The sequence below is a fragment of the Camelina sativa genome, chromosome 16, assembly GCF_000633955.1.
Source record: "Camelina sativa cultivar DH55 chromosome 16, Cs, whole genome shotgun sequence".
NCBI lineage: Eukaryota > Viridiplantae > Streptophyta > Magnoliopsida > Brassicales > Brassicaceae > Camelina > Camelina sativa.
In genome coordinates, this window is record NC_025700.1 from 8,389,573 (window position 1) to 8,405,012 (window position 15,440).

The 15,440-nt window shown below is 32.0% G+C and overlaps 2 protein-coding genes and 1 long non-coding RNA gene across 4 annotated transcripts; 1 reads left to right on the top strand and 2 right to left on the bottom strand.

The window, feature by feature from the left end:
* Positions 7,882 to 9,339, bottom strand: LOC104750171 (protein PHLOEM PROTEIN 2-LIKE A10). Its single transcript, XM_010471929.2, has one exon. It carries the CDS (start codon positions 9,109 to 9,111, stop codon positions 7,972 to 7,974), a length of 1,140 nt encoding a protein of 379 aa, XP_010470231.1. The 5' UTR covers positions 9,112 to 9,339; the 3' UTR covers positions 7,882 to 7,971.
* LOC104753484 lies at positions 9,851 to 11,278 on the bottom strand. The gene is made up of 2 exons (XM_010475732.1): positions 10,879 to 11,278; positions 9,851 to 10,611 (listed from the first exon to the last, which is right to left on the bottom strand). Exons 1-2 carry the CDS (start codon positions 11,276 to 11,278, stop codon positions 9,851 to 9,853), a joined length of 1,161 nt encoding a protein of 386 aa, XP_010474034.1.
* LOC104750172 lies at positions 12,388 to 13,860 on the top strand. 2 transcript variants are annotated; one of them, XR_761549.2, is made up of 4 exons: positions 12,388 to 12,666; positions 12,868 to 12,902; positions 13,182 to 13,448; positions 13,604 to 13,860. It is a non-coding gene; the product is annotated as an uncharacterized LOC104750172 (long non-coding RNA). The 2 variants fall into 2 exon arrangements; XR_761550.2 differs by having other exon boundaries at positions 12,388 to 12,544.

The following is a 15,440-nucleotide window of genomic DNA, read 5'->3' on the forward strand; positions in this document are numbered from 1 at the left end:
CTTGGGCCGATTATAGAGTTGAGCTTCGATTATATTAGGGCTTTGGAAATGTATTGGGCCGTACTCTTTCACAGCGATGACGACCAAGAACCGATTTGCCGTTCTCGAATCCTGCGGTGACATTCATCAAATGAATGGAAGAACCTAGAACTTAGGTTAAAAATCTCAGCTTCTCTTGTATCCTAATATATAAAGGAACAAGATATTGTATTAACAATTATCGATTGTCTTAATAAAGAAGCAGTCTTTCCCTTCCTCTTTGTTTCTCTGTTTCTTTCTACATATATCACCAGAAGGAAGAAGTCAAAGGTGACGCTAGACGGGAAAAAACCGAGAGATAAGGTGATAAAAAAATTTTAATCACCGCAAAAGGTTCAATCAAAAACTTTGTCTTATGTTAAAAGATAATTATTTTATAAACTTCCTTTGCAGGAAGGAAAGGAAAAGATAATAATTTAAACAAAAAAGATAAGAAAAGATATTATGGAGAAATCAAAAAGGAAACTTAGCAACCAAGCCCAAGGAAGACGATGATCAAAAAGCATGATCACCACATAAAAAAAACCCAGAAACCAATGACTTTTGATTTTTCCAATCTTAAATAAGACAAAATGCAGATAGACTTCTCCAGCTTGCAAAATAAGGAGGAGAAAGCTGGAGTAGTGAGAACCCAAAAAATCTACCGAAAAGTGAAAGAGTCTCCAATGTAGCGTTTCTCAGTTTCAAAGAAACCTTTCAGCCACACAGGAGAGCCTCTGGCGACATAAGAACTTAACCTGATGTCATTCGTGACACTGTCAGCAATCAAAAAGGCACCAAAGTTGCAGCTCTTTGGTTCAAAGAGTATAAACCAGTTAGGTTTATCAGTGGCTAAAGTAAGGGCAGGAGAAATGTGACTTGCAATCGCTGGCCATTGACAAGGTTTGTGTAAAGCTTTGATTATATCCATAGTTGTAGCGGCAAAGGTGACATGATCGAAATGCAGACTACTCATACTTTCCAAAACCCAATCCCAACTTTTAATCCTAGCCTCAAAAACAGATCCTACTTGCGCAAAAGATCTTCGACTGTGAAAGAGTACATTACCAAGAGAATTTCTTACAACCCAAGACGCACCAGAGAGAGCTAACTTTCTGTGCCAAGAGAAACCGATATTGCATTTAATTTCATTTCTGCAAGGAGGTTGCCAAGTTGTTGCCTGCAGAGGTGATGTCAGATTGCCATTCAGGTTTAAAAACTGTGCTACATTCCACTCCTTGGTCGCTTCCCCAGCTTTCTGAGCTAACAGATTGGACTCTTGATGATATCCAGTAAAGAGAAATGAATTCCTATTTTTCCACAAGTACCATAGGATCCAAGCAAAGTCGGATCTAAAATCATCAGGGAGTGGTACACATCGTTTTAAACTGAGGAGATAATGCAAATTTTCGAAGATTGCATTTCCAAAACCCAGCACTGGCAATAGTACATTAGATAATGCTCATACCTGACAGCGAAATAATATGTGGTTAATTGACTCACAATCTTCATCACAAAACATACAGTCATCAAATAATCTGAGTCCTCTAGAACGTAATCTGTCACAAACTGGCAGAGCACCTTTGAGAGCTTTCCATAAAAACAGTTTAATTTTAGGTACTGTTTGTACCTCCCACACAGCTTGAAAGACAGGATTTCTCGATGGCAAAGCATTCTCCTCTGTTAGTCTTATTTTATGAACGTAATCTGATTTGGTTTAGCGTTGGCAAAAGTTGCGCCAATCGAAGCGGGGAAACCTCAATAACTACCGATTTGCTAGAGTGAAAATTCATTATCATTTTTTTTTACATTGCTTTACAGAGTCTTAAAGAAAAACAATTAATTGTAAATATATAATAAATGTATGATTCTCATTTTAGACGTCAAACATGTGTTCCAAAAAAAAAAGAATGCAAATTGTGTATAAATAAATCAATTAGAAAATTTAGAAATTTAAATTGTAATCAAAATTTAAATCTATAAACACAAATATCATAGTTAAAAAAAACAGAAATTATAACCGTTTAAGAGAAAACAAAATTTTGAATAAATTTTTTTGATTAGGTAAGCAATGTTTTTTTTTATAAAGCAAGTTTTCATAGCTTTATGGCCGGTTGAATTCAGTTTTCTGGATTTGGTTTTTAATTTTAGATTTTGCTATTAGGTTTTTGTTTTAAGAATTCCCATAAATTAATATTTGATTTTTGAGAAAAAATTATATCAAAGGAGTAAAAACTATATTTTTTGAATTATATAAGAACTAAAAGAAAAAAAAATCTTGAATGAGAGACTACAACAAAAAAACAATTTTTTCCCCCAAAATTTACAAAATACTAGATGATACCCGTGCTACAGCACAAGATGACACATGTTGTAATTTATTTATTTATATTTCGAATGCATAAAATGTTTTGGTTTATGTGTTTTTTATAATTTCAAAATTTTGAATAGTGTTGAGTAGTAAATTTAGTTTACTTACATAGTAAATGTTAAAACATATTTAGATAAGTACATTGTTTAGACATCGTTAATCCTTTGCACGGTAACAAATATACAATAATCGTTTTGCAATTTTTGTTAAGCGGTAGCGGTATGCTTAAAAGTGTTAAATCCAAATATCCAATTTTAATTTGGTTTTAGTTTACACTATTGCACATATATAATCTACACGTAACTATTTTTGAGTGGCAAATACATATCGTCTCATCCAGTCTTGTCCTGTCCTGTCCTGTTTCATCTCGTCCCTATCCGTAAATTTTTTATGTACCATAACTGTTCTCTTTAAAAAAATTAACTATTGGACAATTTTTATCGTCCAAAAATTTTGTTTAAAAACATAACTAAATTTTATGCTTTTCTCACATTTTTTGACATATAATTTATTTCCTTCTACAATAGAAGATTTGTTCATAGTAAATAAATTAAAAAGCTACTTATTAATATTCAATTTTGCATAAATATATAATAATACAATATAGTCAACGAATTATAATTATTAAAGTTTAGAGTTTTAAATACTTATCTTAAGGTAATTACTATTTAGAAATACAAATATAAATTGAAATTACTTTGCTTTTTTTTTTTTAATGGATTTTTATAATTTTTCTTAAACAACAAATGTAATCCATGAAATAGTTTATTTTCATAAATATATCATATTTTTATTTATGATTACAAAATATATTAGTTACATAAGATTAATGGAAAAATAAACTCTCTCTAAAAAAAAAAAAACCTAATAACCCTTCTTAGGTTTATTAGGCGGCGGCCTTCTTTCTAGCCAAAAACCGCCGCCGCTGCTTAGATTGACCGGCTCTGGTGGCATCTTCAGCACCAGAGTCGAGGTTCTCCCTTTAGATTGTCTTTGTTTCCATCTTTTATCAGCACATCCACTTTTTTCTTCCAACGGCAGCAAATCTAGATTTTCAGATTTAGAATTTTTAAGCTTCGGTCTTCCTAACCTTGGGTTCAGCTTCTTGGCTCTTGTTCTTTTCCTCAAGTTTAGCTTCAGATCTGGTCGTTTTGATGGCTGAGACAGCCTCCAACTGCTACTTCACTGCCTCTGATGAAGAATCTTCACCAACGCAGATCGAGATCTCCTTCATGTTTTTAAAGAGTCGTTCCTCCTGAGTGGTCTCTAGGCTTTGGTAGCGTCTCACCGCCCCTGGTAGCTCCTCTTTGAAGCAACATAAAGGGTCGCACGGCATGCTCATTCGGTTCTAACTAGTGGTAAAGGAGGTTCTTGCAAGTTAACCCGTTGTGTGTTTTTTCCTAGTCTCAGATTTGTTTTAATTGTCTTCATAAGATCTATGTTTTAATTTTTCTTTTTTTTTGATCTCTTGATTCTGTTCCGGGAAGTGAATGGATGTTGTGTAATTTGTCTGTCTGGGTTGTTTCCCCTTAGCTCACCTTGTTTGGTCTTAGTCTCCAGGAGGGTTTTGTACTCGCCGGCTTAAGTCTCCGGAAGGATTAATTTCCTTGTCGGCCTTTGTATTTTACTTTGAAGTTATTATTAATGAATCATTCTGACGGAAAAAGAGGTTTTTTTAATGATATTTCTTTCATATCTGGCCAAATGCTTCAAGCACTACTGCCTCAAGCAAACCAACACCAATACCTCCACCACCATCTGGGCCTTTGCCCCCCTGAATCCTTGCCATGGCCTTGATTGTGTTAGTGCTCCTCACTCCGGTGAGTTCTTTGGCTCTGATTTTTCTATCAACGACAAAACGTCTTTTGACTGTGACCAATTTGTCATCTCTCGATTTCATCGACGATGTCCAATCTTGCAACCTTGATGCCGCATGTCTCCAACTGCTCTATAGCACTTGTTTCATAACTATCATGGATTCTTGCTTGATGTTTTCTTTACCTTTATTCATGCTTTTGGCTTTGGGGAAAGCATTTGCTTGTTATCTCTTGAACTTTGGGATATTCTATCCGCCTCTCTGTAATGTTTCTGTTTGAATGAATAGAAGCACCCGTTTGTTCAAAAAAAGGTACTTACAAATAAGCTGATTTTAGATATATTTTATATATCCATTAAAATAAACTTGAATTGATTTTTATTTAATTTCACATATCTTATATATTAATTAACTTTATCTTATTAAGGCTATAATGAATGCTTTACTATTTTAAAATGTCTTTTTAATTTTTATTTTAAATTGTTTTTCAAAATTAAATGAATTTATTTATCTATACTAGTATTTTTTGCAGCATTTTTTGCTCAAAAATATGTTTATGGAAACATTTACCACTGAATGTCATTTAATGCATATATTTATATCTAAACAAGTTTAGTTAATTCTCTCTACTATCTTTATAATCAAAAAGAATTAAAATATTTTACATATCCATATATATAATATTTTATAATTAATATAGATATTTAGAAGATTTATTCCATATTTAAAAATAAATTCTCCTATCATCTTTATTTGATTTTAAAATTGAAATGTAGTGAATCATCATATAATACATAAAGTTAATAAAAAAGTATATTTTTCCTGCATATATTGTGATTTGATTTTTTTAAAACTAACATATAGTACTCAATTAATATAAAAAGTGTGTGTTCAACATATATATATAGTAAATTTATCGTATATAGTAAATTATATAATTTTAAGAAGTTTATAATTTATAAATGATATATCTAAACTTAATAAAAAGTTTAAAATTATGAATATTTAAACATATTAAATTTTCAAAATAACACAAACGAGTTATATTATATGACATGTTATATGATATTACATGATTGAATTGATAATACTATAAAATAAAATATCATTAATATGATACTTCAATACATGTTAAATCCTTATTTTACTATTTTAACAACACCAATATAAAATATGTCGAATCATACTGATTTAATTAAGATTGTATTAAACAAAAATTGTTGTGCGGTATATCAGGAATTATATATTAAATCACTAAAATTAACAAAAGAGTACATTAGCAAAATTAGTATTAAAATAGTACGTTAATAAAAATAAAAATAAAACTGTGACAAAAAATATGCATAAATATTAACTGTAATTTTCTTTTCTTATTTTTTCGTTTTTTCCTAAAATAATTTTAAAAAATCAGAAACTTAGATTTGATTTATTATGTATTTAAATGTTTTTCTTATTTATTTTGATGTATATATTTTCCTTAAGTAAATATTCTAACCGATTAAGATTTAGGCAAGATTATGGTTGATTAATAGATAATAAATATATTTGAAAAGATAATCAAGTCAACTAATCAGGTATTAAATGGGGCGTGGGATCCGACTTAATTTGAATGGTTAGAGAATTTTAATTTAATGATATACTAATGTATTAATTATTAATGATTACTAACATTTTATTCAAAAATTACAAAAACAAAGTCATGGTCCAAAAGTACTCTTGCTTTAATAGTATAGATTCAAGGCCACTAAGTATGTCTATTGCTATCACCTTCTCTTTGAGCAAAAGCTTTCCATGTTCTTGTGGGATATTCAGAAGTCAAACTAAATAATATTTTCTATTTGGCTGATATAGAAAGTAAACTTCATTTTTTGCACAATTAATCAACACATTTGTATAATGTGCTCTACTTAGTACACTAAGCATATGCATATATGAATTTCATATTAAAATTATATATATAGTATACATATATTTGATCGTAAACATATGCATATATGAATTTCGTACTAAAGCTATATATATAGTATACATTTTGATCGTATCGTAATAAACTCATTGTTCATTTTATTCTAACTGAACTTACTCAAATTCACTTTCTCCTGAATAAAACTAAAAAATTTATCAAAAAAAAGTTCAGCTTATGTATGTGGTTGATATCTTTCACCAATATTTCGGATAGTCTTTATCCTAAATGAACAAAAAAAATTCAACCATAAGCTTAACCAATGCAAAACTTACATACTTAAACCTAACTATATCAATTCTGATTAGTTTATTGCTTATCAAACCCCAAAGACCACCTACAAAAGAGAAATATATAAAAGATAGTAATAGAGAATCTTTACTGTATCAAGAGAAATATATAATATACAAACACAATAAAATAACTCATCAAAGTTACGGAGAACAGAGAATGCACCAAATCTTGTCATTGATCATGAGTTAAATATCAAGTACACGCAACTTCATGAGCTTCTTACCAAGTGACAACAGCATACATATAAATAAAGAAATCCAAAAAATCAAAACATATTATTTTAGGTTACAAATCCAACCATCTTACTTACTATTATAATTAACACAAAAAAACCTACGAATTTCATCCAAATTAAAACCATATTTTATTTCTTACCCTTCTAAGACGGAAACACAACTAGGGGATATTTTACACAAAATCGTAAGAAAGTGAAAACATGAACAAAGAGAAACCCATTAGCACAACACCAAAATAAACATGAATAAAAAGAACCCAAATCATCTAAAACAACTATCTCAAATCGAACAATTAGATTGGTTAGATTGGTTCTGCTCTCACTGTTAATGGGAATCGGAAAAAAAAAGAAGCTATATAACAACGGCGCAGTACACAATATATTTGAGATAAAAATAATACAATAAAAAAAAGCATTGTAAAAAACGTTATTAGTTTTTGGTCTCAGGTTTTTTGCCGTTTTCTCGTCCAATTATTTCTCACTGCTTGTACCAATTTCTATTACCAATCAACCCAACTAAATTTTGTACCATTTTACTTTTTGCCATTTTACAAGGTTAACAAGACGAGAAAAAAGATTTACGAGCTATAATATCCTTAGGATCTAATACAAGACCAAATTCACTAGAGAAGATTTGGACTACAACATATGATATACAACACAACTGTGCCTACCATATTTTTCTCACATCGATTTCTGAAACAAGTTCGCCGAACGAAATCGATAATGCACAACTGGACAACACATATGCACCAATATGTTTGACTATCATCCAACAACATTGTTGCATTATCGTATTCTCTACCGATTGCAGTTTCCAGATATATACAACCAACGTAAGTGTTTTTTGTCACCATCCCGTCATATTTAATAACCACGATCAAAACCTTGTGTCGAACACCCTCCTAACGCCTGTTTTTTATATTCTTTACTACATCGATAAGTGTTACTTTAATCACATTTAATGTTAATTATAACGCTACTAGTTTAATTATTTTAAGATTATGAAACATATTTCCAGCCTTACGTATCATGATATAAATGATAATGATGAAATTTGACTAAAAATCTGATATTGGTGGATGAATCTAGAGGAAACAAATGGTGATTTCTATCATAACTTGACTAATTTGTCGCTCAAGAATCCCCTGTATAAATAAGAATCAATATGTGGGCACATTAGACGGCTAAAACCTCTACGTTATTCAGCTCCAACTAATAAACCAATAGATCAAATGTCCCTAACAAAACGAGCTACAAGATTGATCAGATAACTAGAAACGCTGGCTTAAGCAAACCGGAGAGCCTCGAATGATACTGTTAAAGATGTGAAAGTAAACCGCAAGACAAACAGTGATTAACACTGAAGATTTGGCACCAACGTATCCAACTACTTGACGCCCTCTCTCCGTAACTTCTTCATGAATCACATCCAAACTCCTCTTAAAGCTTTGTGACATTTTCAAGATTACAAATTCAAGAACTGATCTCATCGTCTCTAGCGTCACTCTTCCCGTAACATCAAACATAAACTTCCTATTACTCGGCACAGCTAACGTACTCGAAAGCGCCTCAGCCCATCCGTTACCCGAATCTTCTCGATTACTCGACTTCCTCACGTAGGAATCGTTCTTCTCCCCTGAAGATGTGAAAACATCGTGAGATGTTCTCATGAATGTCTCAAGAGCTCCGTTACAAACCGAAACAAGAACATCTCTAGCACTATCTCGATGCTTAGGATTCGTTAAACCAGAGAAGCTCTGATCATAAGTGTTAATCCCAACCGTCTTCTCGATATACACCGATACAGCTGAGCTAGTGAACATCTCAATACAATCTGCTAAAAGCTCTCTACACTTCTCATCACTAAGCAAACTCATCCATCTAGGTTTTGAAGAATCAGTATCACTCTGATCAGTCTCATTAGAGTAAAAACCAAGAACAAGATTCTTAGCAAAGCTACCAACAACAACAGAAACAAAACCAGCTCCTTCCTCTGAGAAAACTCTATCAACAAAACTCGAATTCGCTTCCTTTTCCTGATCCGAATTATACCCACGGAAAACCCCAATAGCTACAGCTTCAGAAACCCTAGCTAACGAATCACTGAACTCTTTCGATTTCGTAATCTTAGCTAACTGTTTCAAGCTATTGGGGATTTCGTCAGAATCGGAATTTAGAAACTCTTTCAAATCTCGTGAAACGATACTTATCGTCTCCGCCGAATCGATTACGAGTTCGGCGAACGAAACGATGCCTGAGAAGAGCTTCGAAAGCCGCTTCGTCTTCCTCGCGATGTATTGAGAATTGTAAACCCTGTAAACTCCGTAACCCGAAACACCGAATACAGCGACTAGAATCAGCCATTTCTTTCTTCTCTGTGAACCTAATTCTCCCAAACGAACAAGGTCCATCAAAACTAACAGGAAAATTGAAACTCAGAGAAAGAGAGAGAGAGAGAGAGAGAGAGAGAGAGAGAGAGAGAGAGAGAGAGAGGTCTAGGGATTGTAATGATATGAGAGAATTGGGGAATTGTTGAAATTAGAACAAAGTGATGATTTTGATTTACCAGGTAGATTTGGGTACAGACATGAATGTTCAGAAGCAAGAAGTGAGGACCTCAAAAAATGCGAGTGAGGGAGAGAAGATACAAAGAACAAGTTGAAGAAGAAGACAGACGAATCTTAAGATTTTCTAGAAAACCGGACCGGTCTAACCGGTTCCACCGGGAAACGTTCTTTGAAGACAAAATAAATGCATATGGATTTTTTTTTTCTTTTTTCAAGCCTATTAAAAAAGGTTAGTAATATTTTCAGATTTACCTCTAATTATCTATACTAGAATTTTTGCTCAAAAATACTTTTTGGAAAGTTTTTGCATTTAATGCATTCAATTTAATACTAATTACCAAATATTTCAAAATTAATTATAGGTAAGTATTAAAAAAATAAGCAAATCTGTCAACCTCATTTAAACATAAATATATGATTCTCTTTCATTTTTATTTCAATTTATATTTATATTATCTTGAATTATTCTCTAATATATTAAGTTAATAAAAATTGTGATTTTTTCTTGAATATGATGTAATAAGTTTTTTTAAACGGACATATATTACTCAATAGATGAACAAAAAAAAATACGGGTACAATATCAAGCATCTTTCATAACTGTGCATCCATTCTTCTTCCACTCTTCTTCTTGTGGTTTCAGCAAACCATGAACTCTATCAACCTCTTCCTTAAGTAAAGGCTCTCGAAGTTGGTGTTGACTTGGTGGTGTGACTCCTGGACCAAATTGTCCTATAGATTCAGCCATTAGCTTAAACTCATCGTTTGCTATGGTATTGAAAGGAACCCCTGAAGCATACACCCACCTAGCAATATATTGCTGAACCTTGTGTAGCTTCTCTTTCCAAAGAGCATCATTGATATTTTGTTGCCTAGTTGGAGGTCTAGATTTTGGATTGATGTTTGTTGCAAACTTATCCATTGGACCAAGTGTCCTTTGCATCTTTCTTGAACCCATTTCTTCAAGTTCAATCACATCATCCATATCTCCACTGCCATGAACATTAACTGTCTGCCGCAGCTCATCATCTAGAGTTACCTTCTTCTTATTCTTCTTCTTTGCTTCCTCGATAGCAGTCTTGCACTTCTCTTGATCATCCTTTGATGATCTTTGAAAAGCAGAAACGTTTCCAGGAATTTTGGCAATATGTTCTTTTATCCTGTAAGCACCTCCTGAAAAATCTTTCCCACACAATTTGCATTTAACTTTGTCAAGATTCTTCGAATCAGACAACATTTCATATTCCCAAGCAATATCATTCGAGTTTCTCTTCAAAACTGTTGAACCTGATGCTCCACTAGGTTCCTCATTCAAACCAGAATCCATTGGAACTTGAATAATTTCTGCAAAAAAATTACAAAAGACAAATATGCAGTGAGATTCAATCATAAGTTACGATTCGTAACACTGCTTGATGATATCAAAAGTTCAAAACAAAGTTTTACGATTTCAAGCAGAGTTTTACTATACCAATACTCTGTTTTTATGATATCAAAACAGAGTTTTACAGTATANTAGCTTCTCTTTCCAAAGAGCATCATTGATATTTTGTTGCCTAGTTGGAGGTCTAGATTTTGGATTGATGTTTGTTGCAAACTTATCCATTGGACCAAGTGTCCTTTGCATCTTTCTTGAACCCATTTCTTCAAGTTCAATCACATCATCCATATCTCCACTGCCATGAACATTAACTGTCTGCCGCAGCTCATCATCTAGAGTTACCTTCTTCTTATTCTTCTTCTTTGCTTCCTCGATAGCAGTCTTGCACTTCTCTTGATCATCCTTTGATGATCTTTGAAAAGCAGAAACGTTTCCAGGAATTTTGGCAATATGTTCTTTTATCCTGTAAGCACCTCCTGAAAAATCTTTCCCACACAATTTGCATTTAACTTTGTCAAGATTCTTCGAATCAGACAACATTTCATATTCCCAAGCAATATCATTCGAGTTTCTCTTCAAAACTGTTGAACCTGATGCTCCACTAGGTTCCTCATTCAAACCAGAATCCATTGGAACTTGAATAATTTCTGCAAAAAAATTACAAAAGACAAATATGCAGTGAGATTCAATCATAAGTTACGATTCGTAACACTGCTTGATGATATCAAAAGTTCAAAACAAAGTTTTACGATTTCAAGCAGAGTTTTACTATACCAATACTCTGTTTTTATGATATCAAAACAGAGTTTTACAGTATAAAAATTCAAAACTCAAACCTAGTTTAACGATGTTAAGTATTATAGTTCTATAATCAACAAGACAACAACGATACTATAGACATGATAAAGCCAAAAAGAGAAAGATCATATAATCAAAACAAGAGAAGAGGAGTAAAGAAAAAATGAAGACTCTCCGAATATAGAATAAAATTTGAGAAAAGTGTCACGGCAGTAGAAAACGAATAAAGCTTAGGGTTTCTTCAATTTATAGGTTTCGTTTTATAGCTTGATTGAAGGTTAAAAAAAAACAAAATACGGACGTATATGCGCTAACCGTATAATCGTCAGTATATACGCTGTATAAGTAAGCGAATTAGACCAACCCATATATGTTAAAACGCTTAGACTATAAACGGTACAGTGGGTCACCGTTTACCGTATACTCACTGTATATACGGCCGCATAGACCAAAACCATATATGTCATAATATCGAACTAACTAATTATATAGAAAACAAATGCATTAGGTGATCGTATGTATTTTTTTTTTTGACATATTTGTCCTTTCACCAAGTTATACACCTTTTTTTAAAAGGAAAAAAAGAATATTACTAATAGTAATAGATTTGTTTTATTAAGAGGGGGTATTAAACTTGTATTTTAGAAGGTTTTAGAGTATTTTTAAAATCACTTGTTATTCAATTAATAATTTTTAATAATCTTCTAAAATTCTATGTTATTCAACTTGGAATCTATGTAAAATCATTTAAAATAATTTACAAACTCTTGTTATTCAATCAATGATTTACAAAATTTCTTTAAAATCTATTGTTATTCAAAATATCACAACTTTTTTTAAAAATGCTACTTTGAATGATTCTACAAGACTTTAATTTGTTTTTTAGTTGAAAAATATGAGTACCAAAATCATATGTTACGAGATGGAATTTATGAGGATTTCTTAAAAGAAAAAAAAGACAGTCAACACAATCCAACCGACAACTCTAATCCTTTGGTGAAACATCGTCTCTTTCTCTCTCTCAAAACCGTAACTTCTCCTCCTACAATCGATCGAATCCAATGACCAATAGTAATCTTCCTTAAAGAATCATCAAAGGTACGTTTTCCGATCCTCTGTACAATCCTCCGAATCCTCTCTCTCTAGATTAACAGCTGGAGCATGACCAGAGATTGGCAGATCGCCCAACCTTGAACCAGATATTGGAAAAATTTTAAATAGTGAGTTAATCTCTTATATGATTGATTGTATTGAACAAATATGATTCATATAATGTTGGGGGTTAATTATCCCAACACCATAAATGTCATAATATCGAACTAACTAATTATATAGAAAACAAATGCATTAATTGATCGTATGTTTTTTTTTTGTTTTCTTTCTTTCACATATTTGTCCATTCTTTTTTTATAAAAAACCAGGTTGGAACCCGGATTTGGTGAAAATGTTAAGAGAGGTGAGTATCAGTAGCCCACTTGCTCCTCCCACTGTTTGTCCATTCATCTTATGTTTATGTTTTTAAGTTGTCAGCATTAATATATATATATATATATATATATATATATAGGTAGAAGAATAGAGGAAACATATACTGCTTTACCTATGAAGTAGTTATGCAAAATACTCAAAACTATATATATCATTACAACATGTGGATGCTGCTGCTACACTTTAAAAAATGTTATAGTTTTACGAAAAATATAATAACACGAAATTTTAATCTGTTTTGAAATAGTAAAAGTATAACAGGACGAAAATGAAGCTTCAAATGTTATGGCTCGCTTTGGTATTGATCGCCATCGAAGCTTACGCAGCTAGGGAAAGAATACAACAATAATCCCAGCACTTATATTGTTTGGAGATTCAATAATGGATACAGGAAATAACCATAATCTTCCAACTCTCTAAAGTGTAACTTCCCTCCATATGGCAAAGATTTTCCTTGAGGCTCCGCCAGTGGAAGGTTTTCTGATGGAAGAGTTCCTTCTGATCTTAATTATTGGTAACCCATTTGAATTATTTCTATGTTTCTCAAAATTGTAAACTATTGATAAGTATGCTCCAATATTACAGCTCAAAATTTGGGATTGGCTAAGACTTTGCCAGCATGTATTATACTATCAAGACTCCCTAATTAAAAATTTATATATTTCTCAGAATCTCAGATAGGACTTTCCGGTGATGACGTTCATTGACGGTGATGGAATCGTCGCCGTGGGTACTTCATGGTGGTGTTTTGACGTTAGAGATCGTGGTCTTACCAAAAAACACACATGGATTTTCCTTTGTAATAATAATAGTAATTCTTAATAGAAAACGTTTGGTCCCAAATTTGATTAATACCAACAAGAGAGTTGGTTAGAAGGAGGAAACGTAAAACACGTTGTAACAAACCTTTTGTCCCTTCCAATGAATATAGCCAACCCCAAAAATCTTATCTGAGATTCTGGTTCTTACGGTGTATGTTTTTAAACCATTCATTACTCACTCCTTATCATGATGAATTCATACAATAATTCATGTCATCCAAATGACTATGAAATCTTAATCTTAACTGGTAAAGAGTATATAGTTAAAATTTAACTATTAGATTCAAAATTTAACTACGATCGAAATCTTTATCTTAGCTATGTAATTCACGATTCTGCATAAATATATCTCATTTAATCAATACTTTATGTCTATTATATAATGTATTTACATTCAATACATAAGTGACTATAGTTTGTAATGAATTAGGCTTATTTCCCTTTGATCTCAACTCGTATAAATTGTATTTTCTTACATATCGAAATTATAACTAACTGAGTTGAACCTCAAAAACACTAAAACCACTAGAGAGTTGGGTAAATTAAGGCCAAACACAGAAAATCTGATCTGAGATTCTGGTTCTTACTCACCTTGATCCGTATGATGAATTCACACAATAATATATGTCATCCAAGTAACTAAAAAATCTTTGCCCTACCATGCTTTATTCCACTTATGTGCTCTCTCTCATACAGCAAATTCTTTAGCTGGACAAGATGAGTGTAATGAAATAAATAAATAACGGTTACTGATCTATGAACATACACATCATACTTAGCGCTAGCATGCAAAGCAAAAATTGAATAGTGGATGTTTACAATAAATATTATCAAATTCAACGTTTAGTTCATAACGTTCTTTCATTTATGAAACAAGTTTTCACGAATAAAGTTTGAGTTTTCCCCAAACATAAAAAGTTATTTTGAGCAGATTCGCCGAAGGTAAAATAGTTTGTGGTAGCCATTGCGATAGGGTGGTCCAGCCCGTATGTAAATTCTATACAGCTTATTAGAAACGTGTGAACTAAAGTGTGTGGTGGAAAACTGTAGAACAACTAGTAAATAAGCAAGTCTTGTTTCATCACCATTTCATCAGCACAAACTAAATATATATTGTGATCAAACAAGTAAGAAATCATTATTACCCTAAATGTGTTAAATCATAGCTCCTTAACAGCTTTCAGTGTTGTTGAATAGTTTCAATACAGACCAGGAAAATCAGATCAAATTATTTTTCTTATTTCAGTGGTGAATCGAGAATCACGTTTAAACTTACAAATAAAACAAAAATAGTTCAGAAATGATAGTAACTAAAAATTCAAAAAAATTGTTATATTTTCTTAGGACAAAGCTCCATTCAGTCTGAATGGATTAAGAACACCAAAAACAAGAGCACTTCCTTGAACTTGAGCTTCATTTTTCATAGGATTCATCTAAATATATTTATTAGAAATAATAAATTAATTAATACTACCACAAAATTTACACGTACAGAACAAAAACAAAAGTTAAACAAAACAGAAGCTAATTACGTAAAAACGAAACACAGAACTATCCCTCAAAAAAAAAAAAACCGCTGGAGCAAATAAAAACAGATTAAACTAGCTAGTTTCTACCACACATGCAACAAAACATCTATCTAGTTAAATCAGATGTTATACTACTTCACGGAAAAAGCTAATAGC

Bases quoted from the DNA above. Each gene is read 5' to 3' on its own strand.
- LOC104753484 (XM_010475732.1), bottom strand. From the start codon at position 11,278: ATGGATTCTGGTTTGAATGAGGAACCTAGTGGAGCATCAGGTTCAACA. The intron at 10,612-10,878 runs GTCCAATGGATA...ATTTTTTTGCAG, and splicing joins AAAGATGCAAAGGACACTTG to AAATTATTCAAGTTCCAATG.
- LOC104750171 (XM_010471929.2), bottom strand. From the start codon at position 9,111: ATGGACCTTGTTCGTTTGGGAGAATTAGGTTCACAGAGAAGAAAGAAA.